At 33.5% G+C, this 21,253-nt stretch overlaps 1 protein-coding gene and 1 long non-coding RNA gene across 5 annotated transcripts in view; one reads left to right on the forward strand and one right to left on the reverse strand.

Annotated features, from left to right (window-relative positions):
- Positions 1 to 18,511, reverse strand: part of LOC126877519 (omega-amidase NIT2-like) — a 61,817-nt gene extending 43,306 nt beyond the window's left edge. The window contains exons 1-6 of one of the 4 annotated variants that reach the window (XR_007695091.1): positions 17,833 to 18,511; positions 17,599 to 17,745; positions 16,850 to 17,034; positions 16,296 to 16,464; positions 15,832 to 16,065; positions 12,265 to 12,777 (exon numbers count right to left, since the gene is read on the reverse strand). Coding sequence is in view for 3 of the 4 variants with exons in the window: in XM_050640210.1 (XP_050496167.1) it covers positions 12,566 to 12,777; positions 15,832 to 16,065; positions 16,296 to 16,464; positions 16,850 to 17,034; positions 17,599 to 17,745; positions 17,833 to 17,917 (1,032 nt within the window). In the remaining variant the exon portion in view is untranslated. Of the gene's footprint in view, positions 1 to 12,136; positions 12,778 to 15,320; positions 15,681 to 15,831; positions 16,066 to 16,295; positions 16,465 to 16,849; positions 17,035 to 17,598; positions 17,746 to 17,832 lie in introns of those variants that run through there. The other 3 variants (XM_050640210.1, XM_050640211.1, XM_050640209.1) reach the window with 3 other exon arrangements.
- LOC126877525 (uncharacterized) lies at positions 850 to 9,826 on the forward strand. The gene is made up of 3 exons (XR_007695092.1): positions 850 to 1,068; positions 9,588 to 9,726; positions 9,803 to 9,826. It is a non-coding gene; the product is annotated as an uncharacterized LOC126877525 (long non-coding RNA).
- Positions 18,512 to 21,253: the final 2,742 nt, after the last annotated feature.

The raw sequence follows: 21,253 nt of genomic DNA on the forward strand, positions 1-21,253 counted from the left end.
AATTAATTGATAAATTAGCCAATATATAGGCATTATTATTTATTATATTATATATTATAGGCATTATATATTAGTAATGTATATATACACTTTTGAATTTTAGCCTTCTTAGCCTTCTATTCTTATATCCTTTAAACGTCATTTCAAGCTACAAGCTACTTTAACTCAAATAGCTCGATTTCAAGTTCTAACGTATACTGTAAAGCACACTTGCGAAGTGAAACAGTAAACACGATATGAAAACTCTCTCCCCAGTAAGAAATCGAATATCCAATTTCAATCGTGCTTCATCGATGAAGCATCAATGCTACGTAAAAGCATCGTGGCAGCCGCAATGCGGATCCGTTGAACAAAAATTTCCTGGCGCGATCGTTTTCGTAACGCTATTAGCCGTTTCAGTATCAGGGATGTTTTAAAAATCCGTATCGGATTGTACCATGAAGCGCAATAGCGCTTCGTTTATTTATTTACGAGAAGTGCCGATCAACTCGATTGCACTGCTCTTTTTTTTTTGTCGAAACATACCGTTCAACGCGTTCACGCTTCACTTCATCAGCTATATCAGAAACGTTACACTAAAGAGTCAAAAGGTTGCCAAATATTCGTGCTTTACCTTTTGTTTGTGTGACGTTCTGTAATTGGTTTTCCAATTCAAGAGGTAATTTATACATTAGTTTTTTCTTTATTTGGTTTACGATTATTTGAAAGAAAAGTAATTACGAGAGGAAACTCTGATAGACTAGCGGCAAGCTACGTTCGGAACCGAGCGCGTTGTGAATTGACAATCGTAACCAAACATCGCGACACAGTTCACCACACTACGTGTACAGCATGATCACGCTGAGTGGCGTTGAAACGGTTAACGTAACTGCGCGTACGACCGTCGAATGGCAAAGATATTCAAGCTGAGAATCGTTTTCAGATGTTACAAACAGCTGTGTTGACTTTCAAGGAGAAACCATTCGACATGATCTTACGTTTGAGCCGGGACCTTCGGTTTGCAGTTTCTGCACCTGCTATAATTCGAGGCTGAAGTGGTGCCAGTCGATCGTATGCAACCCGCCCGTAGTGAGTATATGCTCATTACTTAAACACTTAACACAACCAGAGAGAAACTAAAGCACACCGTTAACGCTTGCACGCTGGTCGTTAAAGCACATGCTACGCGAATAGGGTACACAACGATTCATCTAACTTGCCTTGAATTACTTTTACAAAGAGAAACATGGACAGGAATAATTTTTTGTTACGAGTCGTTTAATTTATTCGTTCGTTAGAACGATTGGTCTGACAAATTCAAAGTCTTGTTCCGTATAAATATTTTTAAACAAGTACGTCATAAGCTTTGTATATTTTTTTTATCGCAACGAAACTGTTCAGAGAAATGTTGAAATTATTAATTACAAAAGAAGACATTTACGTTGTAAAAATGTTAGCGAAAACATTTGTGAAAAAGTTACTTTGTTATAAATTCTACAAAAAGAAATATTGAAAATCACGCGCCATTTATTCAGTTGCACGTATGAAAAGTATTTTGCATTCGCGCAAAAGAATCCCTTAAGGATACATATTTTATAATAATTGGAGTGTCAAAGTTATTACGCGGATTGGCGTATACGTGCCTTTTAATGAAACTAGGTTATTCATTTGTTATTCGTTCCTAACTTTCAACTTTATGATTTTTGCGGAATAAAATTTTATATTCCGGTTCAGTTTATAAATGATTCATTTTGAATTTAATAAAATTAGAGTTACAGCAGTGCAATTTAATAAAGAACAAATAATCATTTGTACTTTATTAAAATGTTCTTTTAGCGTCTCGTTTTAATATTTCTCTAATAATATTTTGTTAACCGTTATATTTAAATGAAGGTTTTCAAAGCAGAGACGTACTTTAACGTAGGAAATGGACGTACATTTATAATGAGAATTCAGAAGCAAAAATATTTCATACAAAAATAAATATTCCCCATGTAAATAGGTGTAAATAGCTACGTTATGACTTTTATATGTATCTAACGTTTTTCCATGCAAGCTAACGTATATTTGCTTCTTCGCTTCTTCGCTTCTGAGTAGTAAAACCTGGCATTCATGCGGTTGATAGGTAGTTACGCGCTGACAACGAAAAACATAAAATGAATAAAAAGCATGAGCCATCCTATAAAAAAAATAAAGCTGCTTTTATCTTTCATTATATATTCGTCAGAATATTGTTAATAAATATTTAAGTTCAGATTTCAGCTTAAATAAATGCATAGGATTGGACATTTATTTATATATGTATCTGTGAACGCTTTTTGACATAAAATTTTTATAACGACTAAAATGACATATTCCGATATTAAATTAATTTGATGAGAATAAAAACTGAATTTTTTAAACGAGATTTTGTATGAAGTTACATTTATTGGGAAAAATTCATTCTTTTATAATATGATAAAACGAGACTCATAGTCTGTATAAATCATTTCATGGAATATTATGTGTATGTACATGTGTTCTACGCTTTTATTATAAAAATGCTAAATGAACATAACGATCAAACGCATCGACAAATGCATTGAACATATCGATTGTTATTTTGAAAAATTGATTATCTTTTATTTGTTTCGAACTACAAATTGATTGAGACATTCGTGTTTGCTAAATTGCGAATTTAACGCAATGAAGTCGTCTGAATCCCTTGCGAGCATGTAAATATAGCGTCGAATTAACAGGTCAATTACTTGAGGTTGGAACTGAAAGAAAGAGAAAGATGGAGGAGGTCTTGCCTTTGAATGCTGGACACTTCTAAAGCCCACAGTTCGCTGAAATTGCCAGAGAATTCAATTAAATGGCAAATTAAACCATTGAACTGAATCTGTTTCCAATCGTGAGCTTGGAGGTTCTACCCTTTGAATTTTTAAACCAGTCACCCTTCTTTTGTACGTATGGTAACGAATATAATTCATAAACTAATGAAGTGTGTAATTCAATTGAAAGCTCTTTTCACTGAATCCAGTTTAGACTAAGAAAAATGATATAATAACGAAATTATCAATTTACAATTTATAGAGCGTATACTTTATTCGAAAGTGAAGTTTATTACTGCAAATATTAGTTGGCTATTTATAGCCTGTTTGAAAAGGTGATTTAATTTCGATTGATTTTCGATAAGTTTTTGTTGGTTTACTCAGGTTAATTAATCTCCAATAAAATAGAAATACCAATCCGGTAGTATAATTGCTTTCTTGCTTATTACCTTTTTACTAATTAGCGATGCACGATTCCAGACCAGTAAATATTTTTCCATCGGGAGAAGTCAGGTCGAGAGATGCAAGATTTATACGCTCGTTCTGTCAGTTATCCCAGTGTCTGTTACGCGATAGAAAATGAACGAACTGAATAATAAATGCATTATCGGCATGAAGATTGCTTGATGTAGGCCACCGCTTTTTTTTCTATCCTTCCGATACCATTTTTCTTTTTTTTTCTTCTTTTTTTTCTTTTTTTTTTCTTTTTTTTTTTCTTTTTTTTTTTTTTTTTTTTTTTTTTTTGCGAAACACTTTGCTAGTCGTGAGAAGCAGCAATTCGGTAATACGAGCGGTAATACGAGCGGTAATACGAGACAAAGCGATTCAGAACTCGAATTCATTTGTTGGAACGACGCCATGGGCAAAAGTAGATAATGGAAAACTTTCTTCCAAAGACCATTTGATAGCGCCGACGTAATCAAGAGTGTGACGATATTGCCAGAGACGTTTCTGCAAATAGAAGACTAACTTATTTACGAATTGCCGTAACACGATTGCCGCTGGTAGTATGGTTAGTAATCGCTTTATTGAATTTTCGCTTGATGTGACATCGTCGAGAGTTTCTAGCGAAATTCTTCTCCCTGTAAAACTATGTTTCTACAGCAATGGCTGTAATTTTCGAGTTACCGTTTGCGAAGAAATCTTTTTCTTTGTTACGTGTAATAGATTATTTTTAAGTTTTAAGTTTTAAATTACATTGGTAACCTTCTATAATTTATTACTCGAAGGTGGTAATTTTTTCTTAAATAGTTTGTTTTTCCTATAATTTATTATAATATATTTTACTACAGAATCCTCAAAAACATGATGTATGTATATATATCCTGAAATATTATCAGTCTATTGTCAAGTTATAGAACATTATGGAAATTGCCAATTAAAGTCATAAAAAACAAAAAATAAGGAAGTTCGTTAAAATATGTGATTTTCCAATCAAGATATAGAATTTATTCGAGTAATATAGATTACGGTAGAGATGGTGACGGTAACAATGAGTGGACTGATTCTTCGTGCGAAAACAAATTGGAAGCGCAGAGCGATGTATTGTTTCAGCGAATATCGATTTTAAAGCACGGTTTTAAAGTACGTGTGCGTTTGACTAGGTGTGTTAATTAATATTGCTGTCTGATTTTCGATATGTAAATACAATATCTACATATCTTTAAACTTATGATAATTGAACTAACAATTATTTTAAATTTAAATTAAACATGATAATTGAACTAACAATTTTTTTAAATTTAAATTAATATTTATCCTTTTAAATGCAACAATTTTTTTTAATAATAATTTCACGCGTAAGTCAGCTGCGCACATATTTGATCGTTCTTTAAAGCTTGAATCTCTGCGAAGAGAAAAAATCTTTCAACCAACAAGAACTGGTTCTACGTTTTCTATCCATTTCTTTCCAGATAAATCTCTCTCTATCTAAAATCCTTATTTCCGTATTTCCTTGAAAAGGTTAAAGTCGTTTTGTATAAAATCCAACGTAGAGAAGAAGGAAGATCCGCAAAAGATTCTTTCAGCTTTCCCTATGTTTGAGCTCGAATCAAAGCAATCCTATTCCCAATAGGGTGACTATGCGTTTAACTTCTCATAGAATCTCTCTGATTCCGTGTGATACCTTCGGTGTTTTTGAAGTATGTAATTGATGTCGTAACGTCGACGCTTTGCAGTGCGAATTCAATTTTGAGTTGCAATTTCCCTGTTTGCGTGGCAAAAGCATAAAATCGATAAACACGTTTTCTTTGCCGATGGCGCACTGTAAATATAAATATTTGAATAAATATCGCGAATTTCATGTTGCTAAAAGATTTATACTATTTATTCGTAAATAACTGTTGGATATGTTTAAGTTGAAACCACTGCATTAGGTCTTTTTTCTTGTTTAAAATTATTTGTATTGGTAAATTGAATGAAAGTTCTAACATGTAATTTGTTCTTCTCTTATAAATAGTTTACGGAGGATAAAGCGTGGGTAACTCACGACTGTCGCGATCATGACACTATACATACCTATGTATAGCACGTATACTAAGCTAACTAAAATAGCAAGTCAGAGAAATGGAAACTTAGGAAAATCTAAAGGAAGATAAAACGTTCGAGCCTTGCCAGGAATATAAGATGCTAAGTAATCTTCCTAAGTAATCTCCTCCAGCTTTTTCTAGTTTGATCAATAATTATTAGTACATGTTAGGAAAATAAATAGAATTTTTGTTCTCAAGCGAGGTATAATTTAAATTTTGTATGTACACAAAAATGTTAAATATCTGTAATAAACATGGTATAATCAATTTTTTTACATAAAATTATATTGTATAGGCTATTGTTATTTAAACATTTTAAATTGGATGAAGGAAAAAAATGACGCAAATAAAACGTAGGACATTTTAATTAAAGAGACTAATATAGAGATTTATCTACTTAACTGTGATTAAATCATCTCCACTTAACGCTCTACCTCTTCTATTAATTATGCTTCGTTAAACTATGATTACAGAGGATGGGTTTTTTGATAAAATGACATTCTGACAAATATATATAGATCGATATATATATAGATATAGATAGACAAATATATAGATTCTTACAACAGTAGTTATGAATGAACAGTAGTTATTGTATCAATTCCGTTCTTCAGAAGCTTCATTTGTGAAAAGACAATTCGCCAGAATATGGATTCACTGTAGTTATAGCTGTAGGATTTCAATCTAGTTGACAGACTTGCTTTACGTAGAGAATATCTGTCTCTTGTTCTACCTTATCGCGATTCTCTCCTCATCTTATACGCTTTGTCGAGCAAAGTAATATTGGCATATATCTCGGCTCTGGTTACAATCATTAGTTTCCGCCTAAACGGTTAGAATCACATAGCTCGCGCTCTACTCTCGTTTATTCAACATTCAGGCCATATGGTCGCATGCGACGAGTTTTATGTTAATTCCGACCGATTACAATACCTTTCTTTCGTTTACAAGGAACGACGAGACTGGCAGTTGCGTGATTTCCAATGCAAAAGCCGCGATATCTGCACGATAACCTAACCTCAACCGATTTTGTTGTACTATTCTTATGTGGACTTCGTTTGTACCACAACTTCGTCGTAACAAAAATAGAATACGTAGAACACGGCATTCCGTTATGCGATATTGTCGATTCCTAACATCCGAAAAATCAGAGATAATTTTTTCCCTACAGTTGTACATTTGTGTGAAAAATTACGAACGTAAAGTTGTTTGGTGCATGCACAGTCCTCCCCTCCCCTGCATTTGCGTGGACATGCTAGAAAGATTCACTTTTCCACGGTGAAACTGTATGAAATGTATTATAATTTCATTTTTACAAAGGTCGAACATCCTACTATGCATAAATTTAATATTAATATAAGCAGGTTTCGTGTTAAGTATTACATCTGACGTATAAGCACACGTGTGTACGAGCCTTGGTTTTAAATGTCTTATAGTAGACACCGAAAAGATTATTCAGTTGGATATCTGACTCAACATCAATATTTTACTAGGAGATAACATGTTAAGAACACGTTGGTGGATGGCATGGGAGATGATGAATGAAGACATACTTCTGTGAGATACATAAAATAGTAGTCAGAACGTATTTTGGCGCTTGGGGACAGCAACAGCTGGTGATACTGTCATACACCTCCATTTATAAACTTTCGAAAATCGATGTGACCTTCAAACTTTAGTGTATTCTGTTTCACAGCACAAAATGTTTCCGAAACGTACGTTTATTGTTACAATGAACTTGACTAATGGCTCTGAAATACTATCCTTGAAAAAACAATGGGGGAATTGGAGCAAAAAAAAGAAGGAAATAAACAAAGACCTTGTTGGTTCGTAAAAATAAAATATGCTACAGGAAAAACTTTTTCCAACGGATTGAGATGCGACGAGCTTTAAAAGCTATGACGCGAATCGAGCGTTTGTCTACAAGAGCGCATTTTCGGTGGATATATAGATATACATGTATATGTGACGAAATATACTAAAGCAATATTGACCCTTTGTCGCTGAAAGTATCAAACTACAAAACTTCCTTTCAAATTTTCAGAATAAGGAAATCAGGATCATGATAAATAATTGGAACATAATTAAAAATAATATATCTTCTCTATAAGATAATGAATACATTGGTTCATTTAATTTTTATGGATATTCAAACGCTTCTGTGAAATAAAACGTCAAGATTATAGAGTATAAAATTCATAGCTATGAAATAACTAAAACTCTGATGTATTATTAAAAATATACGTTAGGTTGTATGTAGTGATACATACAAAGATTACATGTACAAACCCATAATTAACACAATGCTACCGCAACCATTCTGCAATCTACCTTGCCCAAAACACTCTTCCAGTCACCTCCAAACTCTTCAATTCTCTCCACCTAATCACCCACAAACCATTCACAAACATGCAATTCGACGATTGATCTGTACAATTGATCGATTTCTTTTTACTACAGCCATGCAGAAAATTTCGCCTTGGAAAAGAATGTTGTGATTTCGAATGTCTGGATCACCTGAAGAACGTTACCGGAAGTGGTAAAATTTATGTCCTTGATTATGATGAATCCTCCAGCTCCTCGACTCAGCGACAAACGCTACTCTGGGTGATGAGCGTAATGGTGCTATTGCGGCTTGTTTAATTTTTCAACAAGGATCCAGATGGCGCCGTTGACGGAATTCTTTCGCTATAAACGTCAACGATCAACATCAGCCATCAGGCAATTTCATATTTGTGACTTATTTCTTCTGTGTTATTTCTTCTAATTTTATTGTTAGTTCTTCAATTTGTATTCCAAAAGATTGAACTCTTTTTACGTGCGTGTGTGTTTTTCTTTTTTTTGTAACTCGTCGAGTTGCAATTCTAATTTTTGCACTTCCTCCTTCATGTCCTCTATGTGTTTCTCGAACTCTTGTGTCGTCCTGTCTTTGTCGGAACATTCTACTTGAAGATCAGCGAGTTGATGCTCGGGATCGTAATTCAATTTTTGGTCGTTAGCAGTAATAAGCTCACGTAACTTCACTTTTGAACTTGATCTTGTTTGGTCTTGATTGTGTTTTCGTGGTGCTTGTGGTGTTCTAAAAGTAATCGTCACGTTACTTGCATTTTTAGTGCACATTGATACACTGCACTCTGCAGTTCTCCTATTTTCAAACTTGCTTCATTTAAGGTAACTTTATGAATTTCCGATTGATGCTTTAACATTTGATGTAAGCCTTCTATTGCTGTTTCACGTTCTTTCAACTGTTCATTAAATTCGTTGTTTAGCATATCCACTCGAGAAATTCCGAGTTCTTGAGCATCGTTTCTTCTTTTAGAAATTTGGCCTATTTTCTCTCGCCTGCTGCTACATGTTGCTGTCATTTTATCAACTTCTTTCTTCTTTTTTTTTCTTTTTTTTTTTTCTTGAACTTAAAATCTTGATTTAAGGTTTGTGTTTCACTATATGATTTATTATTATTAACTAGTTCAACATTATTTTCAGTAGATTTTTTTTTCGCGTGATTTTTATACTTATTTAAATAGTTTTACACGAACAAATGCATCGTACGTCAGATATACCATTTTTAATAAATTGTCGCCTTTACAACTCGAGTTACCTCTGAACGAGTCGCATGATTGATCAATAAGCCATGAGTAATTATGCAAATTCAGTTTTTTTTTCATCTATCTATCTGAATATTATAACAAAGACTTTACATTGAATATTTTATTAAAATTGTAAGTTTTTCATAAACGCTTCAAAATCCACAGTCTATTGATCAACTCCTCTATCCTTTCTCTTTCTCCTCACTAAAATAGATAAATTCCTAATGTAGTTTGTGGATAATATTTCTTTTTTTTTTTTTTCTAAAGCAAATCACATTTATCATCTGATATATTTTTTTAAATAATTTCTGTCTGTACATTTTCTTCTTTTCCCTTACTCCTCTTTCTCTTTCTAATGAATTCTTTTTATTCCGTAAAATAGTTTTTGTATATTCAATTTTGTTAAGTGCAATCCTTATTTCTGATAACTTACTTTTATTAGATAATTCTTGTGAATCTTCTACTACATCTTCCATATCATTTTGAGTGCGGCTTCTACCTTCAGTAAATTTAATATCTTGAACCGTATCATTAATTTCAATAGCTCTTTCGGTATCAAGTAAATCGCACTTATTATTTAATATACCTTTTGAATTGACTTCTGTCTCTGTAGTTTCTTCTTCTGTATCTTCTTCGAGTTTTCTTCGTTCTTCTAATCCACCTTTCTCATTTTCTAGGATCTTCCTTGTTGTTACGCCGCCTAAAACATCTGCACGCCAGCCCGCGCCAGCTCGCACCACCGGACAACAACCAGCCTGCGTAACGTCACTTCGACCCTCAATAAACCTAAGGACCCACCATAACTTTCACTTCCCTGTAGTGTTTCGCCATGTGTCTTCAATCCGTTTGTCTTGAAGAATTTCTAAAGCTTAAAAATATTCTCGAAACACAGTCGGTTTTTAGAGAGGTCCTTGGGTTTATTAGACGTACTTAAAACACGGAGAAAACGGGTATGCACCCATTAGGAAAATCCGAATAGCCCTCTAATAAAACAAGCTATGTTTTCCTCACGCACACAGTCATCTATCCACCACGATGGTAGGAGACTTCCTACTCATCCCTTCGAGCAGTAGTGCAGGTCATGACCAATCGACACCGCGGTTCGTTACCCTCACTTTTCCTAACGAAAGTGGGGACAACGAATCCGCGTTCTTTAGGCACAGGGGCATACCCACACCGAACTTTTCTTCTGTATTAGAAAAAGAGCGACAGTCAGTCTAAAAACTAACGCCTAACGCGGCAGTCTACACATAGCGCGAGAGTCGCATACTTTACGAAAATCTTTTGTCGGTTCTCGGTGTTGTCGAACATACATCTTCTCTCCTAAATATATTATAGTGCTAAGTACATTAATACATTAATCTCCATTATAAGAGCCCTGCTCTAGCGTACATATCTATCACATCTTCGTGCGACAAGTTGTTAACTATTTATTTCTCTACGTCAGTGTAATCTGTAAAGTGTTGGAAATATATAATTTATAATTCAGTGAATCACAGTGTTATACAAACTCAATCACCCCTATTATCTCAACGGAAATCAGGGGATCGATCAATTCGTGGTGTCGATTGATATAATCGTACGACCCCCGTTGACGTCTCTCCTCGCGGTTACGTCTCCCCGCAATTGGTCGGAATTTACACTTGTATTTTCATCTTCTTTAACTTCGACTTTATCCGATCTCCTAGGTCTGCCTCTATGTTTCGCTTCATCAGTTGCTATTACACCCGTTACTGCATTATCATTTTCTACAGATTTATACCTATCGCTATCACTAGCTGTGTTCGTTAAAAGAACTTCCCTTCGTTGACGAACTTATCAGTTGTTTCGTTTTCACTATCTGAAATTGATTTTTGTTTAACACCTCTTTTTTCTTCTTTGGCAAATTTATTTTCTACATTTTCCGATGCCTTTTGTTTATTAATTATTTCAGACTTGTCTTCGATTAATTTCGTCTTTAAAGCGCTTCGCAAAATTTTATTTGTGTTTGATTGTCTGGTTTGATTATAAACAATTTCTTCAAATTTTGCAGCAACATTATAACGACTGCTCCGTTTACTACTATCTAACATAGATGGAGATGGATTCTTGTCATCTTTATTCTCTAAAGACTTCTCTTGTGTATTAGCATCTAAATTTCTCGACATAAGATCTGCTGAAGTTTTTTATTCTGTAGTGTCACACGCATTTTTCGCTGTCATCATTTGGTCTTCTTCTATAAGCAAATGTTCATTATTGTAAGCATTATCTCTTGCTTTTTGTATGGATTCTAATGATATATTTTGTTCAACGTTGTCTATTGATTTTGTATCATTTTCAGCAGTTGATTTACTAACTGCTTCTAATTCCTTCGTTTCAATTTGGTTTTCTTTATTTGTATCGCCGTCCAAAATATTTCTCATTGAAATATTATCCTTCTTGTTATGATCTTTTTCTGCTTCTCCTAAACTTTTACTTTTTTTGTCGAACCGTTCTTGTAAATTTTGAGTATCTTGTGACGAAGATGGTGACAAATCATTATACAATACTGCAATATCTTCTTTCCTTCGTTTCACAGACTCTTTCTGGTATTCTGTTGAGCTATTGACATCAAACATTAAGTCTGTTTTAATGAAAATATAATCCTGTGAAGCGGTGTCAATTGATACTTTCTTTTCATAAGAATTTTCTACATTAGACTGCAATTCTTTTGAAAATTCTTTCAAAACCATTTCTTCATTTCCTACAGTAACGTCTGTTTTCTCCAAGCTTTTGTTCAAATTATTAGAAACTAAACTACCCTGATAACTCCGACTAGTCGCTACTTTAATAGTCTCCTTTAACAGTTTTCTTAACTTGATTTCGTTCTGCTTCTGCATAGCGTCTAGTATGGCCCGAATACTTGGATCCACACCAGTAGCCATAGCCAAGCCGGTGAAAATTATCCTTTGTTCCGTGGTATATATAGGGTAAAACGAATGGTAGACCGCAGCATAGTGGTTTCCAACGATCCACACTTGTTCTAATTCCTCACTCAACGTCTTTCGTGTCCATTGACGTAGAAAAAAGTAAGTTATTGTAATATCGGAATATATTAAAGGTGTAATTTTGTCCGATTAATTATAATTTATTAATAATGGATTGAAAATACAGATATTACAGACAGAAAATACAGACAGAGAAACGATGTTTGATTAACAGGAAAACTAAATGCAACGCTCGTATTTACATCAAATAACTTGACAACTATTTGGTAACTCTCTCTCTCTCTCTCTCTCTCTCTCTCTCTCTCTCTCTCTCTCACTAGCAACTCTAACACTCGACAACACTCGCAACTCAATTCTAACGACTCTATGCTTCGACGTCTCGATCAACTCTGAACCTCGCCAATGCATTCCTGCTCGGTCCTGCACGCACACACACGCACACACACACACACACACACACACACACACACTTTTCGGCTCACATACTCTGGCCTCTCGATTGCCACTCCTTGAAATATGAAACCGTACTTCTGTTTTGACGCTGCTTATCTTTTCTCGCGTCACTGTTACTAGGCGCTCTTGGATGTAAACAAACCACAAAAAGACGGCGTACACGGTGTTTTCTAATTTCAGCCGATCTCCAATCAAAGCTATTCTACGATATTACATTATCGTATAATAATAAGCTTTTAATCGTTTAATAATAACTCGTCAAGTAGAAATTCCACACGAAGCATTGTGAAGAATAATACTTGAAGAAGATCTATGTTCTTACGAGATTGGCTGTCTACAAGAACTTTGTTGGATAGATTGTATCGTTTGACGAAAATTTTATTGTTGAAAGTTAAGAAAGTTGGAAAGAAAACCCACGCTGTCTCGAAGATGTCTTGTTTTTCAGATGCTGTAAATTGACAAATAACTAGATATTAGTATTGACATTATTTGATGTCATATCTGACCTTAAAGTATAAATAAAATCAATCTAGGAATTAATGAAATTTCAAACATTTTTTCTAAGAAAACAGAAGTTTCGTTCCTCCTAATGAGTCCTCCCATGATGCAATAGAAAAATAATTTAACATTGAAAATCGTGTCAAGATCAATTTCGAAGCTATAAAATCGTCTTAAAAAAACGCTGTGATAAAAAATTTTTTGACACCTTGTACAAAGGTGTATATCAACGTAAGTGTACCTGTATGTCTATATTCGAGATTATTTATCTATTCAAGATAGCAAAGTAAAAATACTATATAGAGGATTTAATTAATGTGTGGATCAACGTATGTATCACTATATGTAACAATAATATTGACTGTATATGTACGTGTGTAATAAAAGATTTCCGGTTTACAATGTTTACGATACTGATATAAAAATACCATATAGAGGATTTAATTAACGTGTATATCTACGTATATATCATTATATGTAACAGTAACATTATGTGCATATGCGTATAATATTGGTTAAATGTTAAATGTTAAATGTTAATATTGGTTAAATGCGTTAAAGTGAAATGTTATTTACCTATTCAAGATAGCAAAGTAAACATACCATATAGAGGATTTACTACTGTTAACACTCGGTATTCTCGTATTCAAAGTATTTAACCAAATAATTTGGGAATCCAGCGGACGAGCTTGTATTTAATATGATTATATTTAATATAACAACTTTACTCAATATACGCGTAGCATTTTAAATGTCATGAGGGTTGCAGCGGACTCAATTTTAATGTACCTCGATATCTTAGCTTCTTATAATATCCTAATAAAATGTTATTTATCGATTACAATTGTCCTGTCGTATTTTATAGTGTTTGCTTTATAAATGTGAACTTTATTCAAAAAGAGTTCATCGATGATTATCCATTACAGGTTGTTAATAAACCTGAATTATGCACAAAGGAATTGCCGTTAATAACTTAAGATTCTCTGCCCGTCGTACAGGGTACATATAGTAATTATTCTCGACGATCGTAACGTTTAAGTCCAATTCGAGCTTATAGTCCCATGCGAGTTAAACAACGACAATAGTTTGAATTTCTATTTGTTCGTTTGTCGTCTGTTTATACCCGGAGCACCTGCTGTAAACCAATACAAAATTTATTAGATCTATAAATAACACATATAAAACTTATTAATTTATAATTAATATAAAATAGGAGAGCACGAAACTTCCTATTTTATGGATATGTTAAATCTTTGTAAAAAATACCATATCATTAGTATCATTTTAATCGTTCTAAAGGATTTAGCCGCATAAAGCTGTGACCCTTGGAAGAATCGATGTTCACGCGTGACAAATTGAAATTGTGCGAAGGTTCCGGTACGAACATCACAAGCCGAACATCGATACCAGGGGCACAGGCACATGTTCTGGGTTCATTATATATTTATAAAGGGCTGACGATTCAGTGGATGGTCCGGGTAAATTTAAATTGTAAATGAACGCATTGCTGGTTTCAAGTAAAAGCCTGGATAAGAGCGGATATGGTATGAGAGTCTGTCGTGGAAAGGGGAACAGGCCGCTTTTATTTGTAAAGTTTGAATCTCCTCGATATTGAAGATGTTGAAGCTGCAAGTATGTATTTCATTTTAATCCATTCGAGACCGAGATTTAATTGTAAAACGATACCTAGGTGTCGGTACGATCTGAATGTTTAGTTAGAATGATTCTGTGTTTTACTCTCTCCAGGGTATCCTTTTCATACTTTGATTTTAAATCGATGACAATCTTAAATAGTATGCCTCATATTTTTAAAATATAAAATTATATACTATGTTATTCTATAATGTATTAGGTACAGTTATATATATATATATATATATATATATATATATATATATATATATATATATATATATATATTATATTATATTATATTATTTATTACATATATATATTATATTATTATATATATATATATATATATGTATATATATATATAATAATAATATATTGAAAAAAATATGAAATTAACATGATATATACATTACTACATAAGTTATATATAAAATATGTATATTATACCCTTGCCTACTGACTGATATGAATTTCTTTCGGTCTCGAATGCGTTAAAAGAGAGCGCAAAGAAGACGAAATTACTTATTGTAATTAGTAAAACGACCTGAGAGGCAGACAGGTACAAGAAAGAAGGAATATTATATTAGCGGCATTATCATGTTTTTGCTCTCTTTAAGTCTTTCATCGAGACAGACAATCTACAGGTATTAATCGACCAATTTCTCCAAGCTGATAACTTCGAATTGATGTTTATATATAAGAAGTGTTATGTGTTAATCTGTCTAAATGTTTAAAAGGTGTTATAAATTAAATGTTGTTAAACGATACGTAATTGCCTTTTGATCGTAAATTTTACTATCAAGGGGTCTTTTATGTATGCGTAATCATTGTGAATTATAACAATTTATGTGATCGATATTAAAGGTGTTTAAAAGCATATTATTATTATATATTATTATTCTATTCTCCTATATTATTATCCTATATTATTATAGCATTCCTATATTATTATAATATCCAATTACATGTTGATACACAAGATATACAGATTATTATTTATAACGTTTTGGTTTTCTTAATTGAGTCATTCATTTAGTACAAATGATAAGAAATTAGTAATAATTCGCAAAAAAAGGATATTGTAGTAGAAATATTATAAAAAAACATTTTCTGTTTTAGTGTAGAGTTACTCCTTCTTACAGACAGTGTCGTACAAATCTGTACGTCTCTGAGAAAATGTAGGTATCTGAGCCCTTACTTCCTCAACAACTTTTAGATCTGATAGAAAAAAGAAACATACGAAGTAATAAGTAATGCTTACTAATAAATTCAACAAATACAGAGGAAGATGGCTAAATCGATAAATTAACGAGACTAAAAATTAATTACATCATGGATCTCTCGCTTTTAATTTTAAGCTGTAAATTACCGATATCGGTGACTGCCATATTCTCTTGAGTTTCCAAATCGTAAAGAATCTTTCCCCAGGGATTGGTCAACTGTGTATGTCCCCATGCGACGTAACTTGCTGAAGGAACACGAGCCGGTGATATGCAAGCAACGTATAATTGATTATCATTCGCTCTGGAACGCTGAAGTAATGACCAGTGCAGTGGTCCAGTGGTCATATTGAATGCCGCTGGATATATCAGCATTTGGCAACCTAACCCAGAGAAGCAGGAAATATGAAGCCACCGAATACCAATTAACTTCGTAGTTGCACGGTTCACATTCCATCATTTCTGAATATGCGAGGACAGTCCTCTTATTGTGCTTTTAATTCTTTTATTTGTTTCATTTTCAGCAAATATACTGGTTTTTTAAATTAAGCTTCTTTTTATACAGATATTTAATTTTTTGCTAGTTAAGTATTGATCGATTAAGTTACTGTACCTTTGTTCCGATAAATGCGTGCCATTTCCTCGAATCTAATATCATAGCATATGCCAATACCTATTTTGCAGCCCTTCACATCGAACGTCGTTAGGGAGTTACCAGGACTGAGTGAATCACTCTCTCGAAAAGTAATCTTATTAGGAATGTCGATGTCGAATAGATGTACCTAATAACATAAAAATGTAGTCGCTAATTCTATTGCTGCAACTTTTGTAATTTAATATCAAAGTTACCAACTCCTAAACTTTAATTATTTTTTATTTAATAACTGACAGCGTTTTTATCACTTTCTTTTATTAAAAAATCTTATCATTTAATAATGTTTAAAAAGGAGAAAAAATAAGTATTTTCGTATGTGAAAAATTTATATTACACATTACAACAAAAATGGGCGTTTTCCGTATCATAACGTATTTTATAAACCGTAAATTATAGAATTGGTTATAGTATACGTATGTACATATGTATATTCCTAAATTATTCCTAGATAGAGTCACTTTCTTCACCCCAATATTTTCAAATTCAAAGCCATAAAGGAATATATTACTTACCTTTCGGTGTTTTGCTATCAAAGTTCCATCGGGACCCCAAATAGTACAGGTATTGTACAATTTATCGCCCTCTATTTCAGGCATCGTACCACCAACTACATAGATGTTGTTTTCTTTAGCTGCATTCGATAAAGCAACGCTCGTTTCACCATCAGGAATACTCTCGGCGTATTTTCGAAAGTACTCTGCATTGCAATATTTCAATTAATGAAAAATAACTGTCTTTTGTTCCAACCATAAATTAAATTGAAATTTTTGTCAGTTTTTTATTTTTTAAATTATTAAAATAACTAAGTTTTATATCTCGACTTAATTAAATATGCAATTACTTAGCTAACAGTATATATAATAAATTGTTTCTACAGGTTCAAAATGAAAAATGAATATTTAGAAATATTTAATTACGACAATGCTATTTGTGTTAGCATCAGTGGCTTGTTACTCTACGACTTTGCTAGTACTTTTTGAAACATAAAGTTAGTTTTCAATTAACACTTATACTAGAGGCGGAATTATAAATGCAAAATAATTGATAATACCAATTTATAAGTACCTAATTATTAGTATCTTAAAAAATATATTTATACAAAAATCACGATAATCATGAAAATGGGGAAATCCTATATTCTCGACTCAATTCACAATCTTTATGGAAGTATAAACGGTAAGGTAATTTGTCTACTTTTACTTTTTTCTATATAGTTGTTACACACATGGTAAATTATTGAAAAAAAAAAACAAATTATTACGTATTCCATATGGTGAATTAAAGCATTCAGGAAGAGCTATAATATCAGCATTGCGCTCTTTTGCGCTAGAAATGTAGGAAACTGCCCGCTCTACATTTTTGCGTTTTACTTCATTTACTTCAAGTTGTACCAACGCCAAGCGAAATGCTAAAATGTTGGAAAAGTTAAATACATTCGGTTATATATTTCCCATACTTTTTATCTATAAATACTTTTTACATAGTGAATACTTACTCGACATCGTTCGCACTACTTGTTTAGCGATGTTTGTAAGTATCATAATGTTGAGGTTATGTATGGTACTACTCAATATCAACATTACGTAAGCAATACGCAGGGATTTTTAATAATTCTTGGTAAAGTTTAGGACATTAATTTTGATGTAATTGTAAACATTATTTGTTCACAATTTGTCCATTTACTTTGCAACAAAAAGAACGCATCTGCAAGCGTGTTAATCGGATAACGACGAACTTCATTTCGCAAACACCGACACGTGAAACATTTTGAAGTTACGTCGACGCGAGAGTAATTGGTTCCCTTAAATTCCTCAATTTCCATTTCTTTCGCCATGTATATTCGAGTATTGCATTTGAATTGCAGAGCAGTCGAAAGTAGAGGAGCACCTCGCCGATATATCGACAGGAACATGAATTTTTTTTCATAGGGCGAATATTTTTTCCATTGAATTATTAAACCGAGTCAAATTTTCAAACTCAACCACTTAATTTAATCGTTTTACATAAAACATTTCAATCTTTTTTCTTCTAAATACTTTACCTATATTTCATCTGGCTGAATATTCCATATTTTTAAAGCTTGTTGATAATTACAAATACGTAATTATCATTCTGAAGCTAGAAATTTGAAGTAAAATTGCTCTGCGCGAAAGGAAATAATTCAACGTTTTATATATAGCTGTTAAAATGATATAAGTTTCAGTAAAATAGCTTCACTAAAATTTGTGGTTTTTTTTCCTTTTCTATTTTTTTTTTTTTTTTTTTTTTTTTTTGTTTTATGTGTTCAAGGGCGAACGTTCCCTCTCATTTCCTGTATTTTTATGAGGAATTTAGCCTTTTTACACCACGAGAGCCTCAACGTTTTCATTTTCACGCTTACGCTACGCTCGTTAAACACGTTCTAATGAGACCATGTGCTGACATTGCGAGTTTTATTATTATCGCACAATAATTTATCATTTTAGATTTCAAATATTACATTCATACATTTTTCGTTGTAAATTTCTTTCTCTATTTAAACAATTTACCATTGTTGCTACAATAAATCAATTAATTAAATTAATTGATCAGTTTAAACTTAAAATATCATTTCATAAGTTTTCGTCACTTGAATCTAAAAACAACAGAAAACGGATCATATTCAACGATCACAAAACGATAATAGGACATTGTGTTTCTTCTGAAGGGCATGAAATTGTCAGGAGATTATGCCATAAATGAAATTGGAAGCTGGCTGGTCAAAGGGATTAAACTCGGTTAAACTCAATTGTGCTATATTGCACAAAGACTTGAGAACTGCTACCAAATATCTACTAGCTTAAAGGTGTGCTGATTACACCTTACAAATTGTAATTATATTTCAAATACAATCTCCTAAGTAATAAGTAAATTAAATTAATACTTTACCTAGAATCTGTGATACATTAATATAACAAAAATACATTTCTTAAATTATTCATTAATTTGCAATGTAATTAGAATATTATCTTTATTTTCTGGTGTCTTTATTATTCTTAAAAGATACGCTGCTTGTTTGCAAATTTAACACTACGTATGCTATTAATAAATCATTTTATATTTAATTTTGCAACCTTCAATCATTGTTAAAATTGATTGATAATACCGTTGGTTAATAGAAATTTGAAAATGCTCTCGTTTCCACTCGATTAAAAGGTAATTGCACAAACTGTCACAGTGTTGACTACAAATCACGTGTGTCGTTCTATTAAATTTATACACAATAGTATTTATTCTCGTTTTAATTTAAAATGAAATGTGTTATTGTATTTTTTTTTTTTATTTATTTGTTGAGATTACAATCAATTCTCGCGTTGAGAATTTTCAGTAATTTTTCTGGCGTGGCGCAGTGACATGGCTGTTTATTTACAATAAGTTAATACTTATTATAGATAGGTATAATTTATAAGTAATATAAGTAAGTGCATATGCTTAATTTGGATAATTAAATGAATCTAACGTTTAGGTCTAGCGGGTAGTGCCTCTTCAGCCTGCGAATCTGGTCCGTCGTATCGAGTAGTCCAGTGATTAGGGGGTTTCGGTGTTTGTTGATTCTTTTGCTATATCTGTCGCTATATTTTGCTATTTCCTCTTTGACGGTGGGTATCTTGAGGTCGCGGTGTATTGTTTCATTGGTTACATACCAAGGTGCGTCAATTAGGGATCTTAGCGTTTTCGATTGAAAGCGTTGGAGTATTTCAATGTTGGAGTTACTTGCTGTTCCCCATAGTTGGATTCCGTAGGTCCAGACAGGTTTTATTACGGTCTTGTAGAGGGTAATTTTATTCTGTATATTTAGTTTGGAGCGTCGGCCCGTGAGCCAATAGAGTTTTTTTAGTTTGTCCTTTAGTTGCTTCCTTTTATCTGAGATGTGTGTCTTCCACGTTAGTCTCCTGTCCAGGGTCATGCCCAGGTATCGGACTGTGTCCCTGCTAGGAACTGTTGCATTGTTGATGGTGACCTGGGGCAGGTTTGTTTTCGGAGCGTGAAGGTTACATGTGAGGATTTCTTTTCGTTGACTTTGAAGCCCCATTTGTGAAACCACTTTTCCATGGAGTCGAGACTTCGCTGGAGAGTGGATGAGGCTATTACCGGGTCTGCGTGGGTAGCCAATAGCGCTGTGTCGTCTGCAAATGTCGCTATTGTTATATCGTTTGATATAGGTAGGTCGGCAGTGTAGATGGAGTACAGTAGGGGTCCGAGGACACTACCTTGGGGTATGCCGGCTTCTATTGGGAATGTTGCGGAAGTGGCGTCTAGGCATTTAACCATGAATTGTCTATTGGTTAGGTAAGATTTTAGGATGGAGTAGTAGGGGTGGGGTAGGATCTTTTTAAGTTTGTATAGTAGCCCTTCATGCCATACTTTATCGAATGCCTGTTGGATGTCTGGGAAAACCGCTGAGCAATATTTTTTCTTTTCGAGTGTTTGGCTGATCGTATGAGTTAAGCGGTGGATTTGCTCTACTGTAGAATGATGTTTTCGGAAGCCGAATTGGTGATCTGGGAGTGTTTTCAAGTTCTCTAGGATTGAAAGGAGTCGGTTCGTGAGCATCTTCTCGAATAGTTTGGACAGGGTAGGTAAAAGACTGATTGGGCGATAGGAGCAGGTTTCGTATATCGGTTTACCGGGTTTAGGGATGAGGGTAATCAATGAGATTTTCCAAGCCTTAGGATAGTGTTCCAGGCGAAGGATAGCATTAAAAATCGATGTGATGAATGCTATCCCTTTTGTGGGAAGTTCCTTGATTGCTCTATTGCCTATTAGGTCGTGTCCTGCTGCTTTCTTGGGGTTTAGGCGACTGATTGTTTCTATAGTCTCTGCAGAGGAGAAGGGTTCGATAGGAGGGGACATTTGGAAGGGGGTGTGCAGGTATTCAGTAACGTCCGCGGCGGCTT

This window comes from Bombus huntii, unplaced genomic scaffold, assembly GCF_024542735.1.
Source record: "Bombus huntii isolate Logan2020A unplaced genomic scaffold, iyBomHunt1.1 ctg00000181.1, whole genome shotgun sequence".
Lineage (NCBI taxonomy): Eukaryota > Metazoa > Arthropoda > Insecta > Hymenoptera > Apidae > Bombus > Bombus huntii.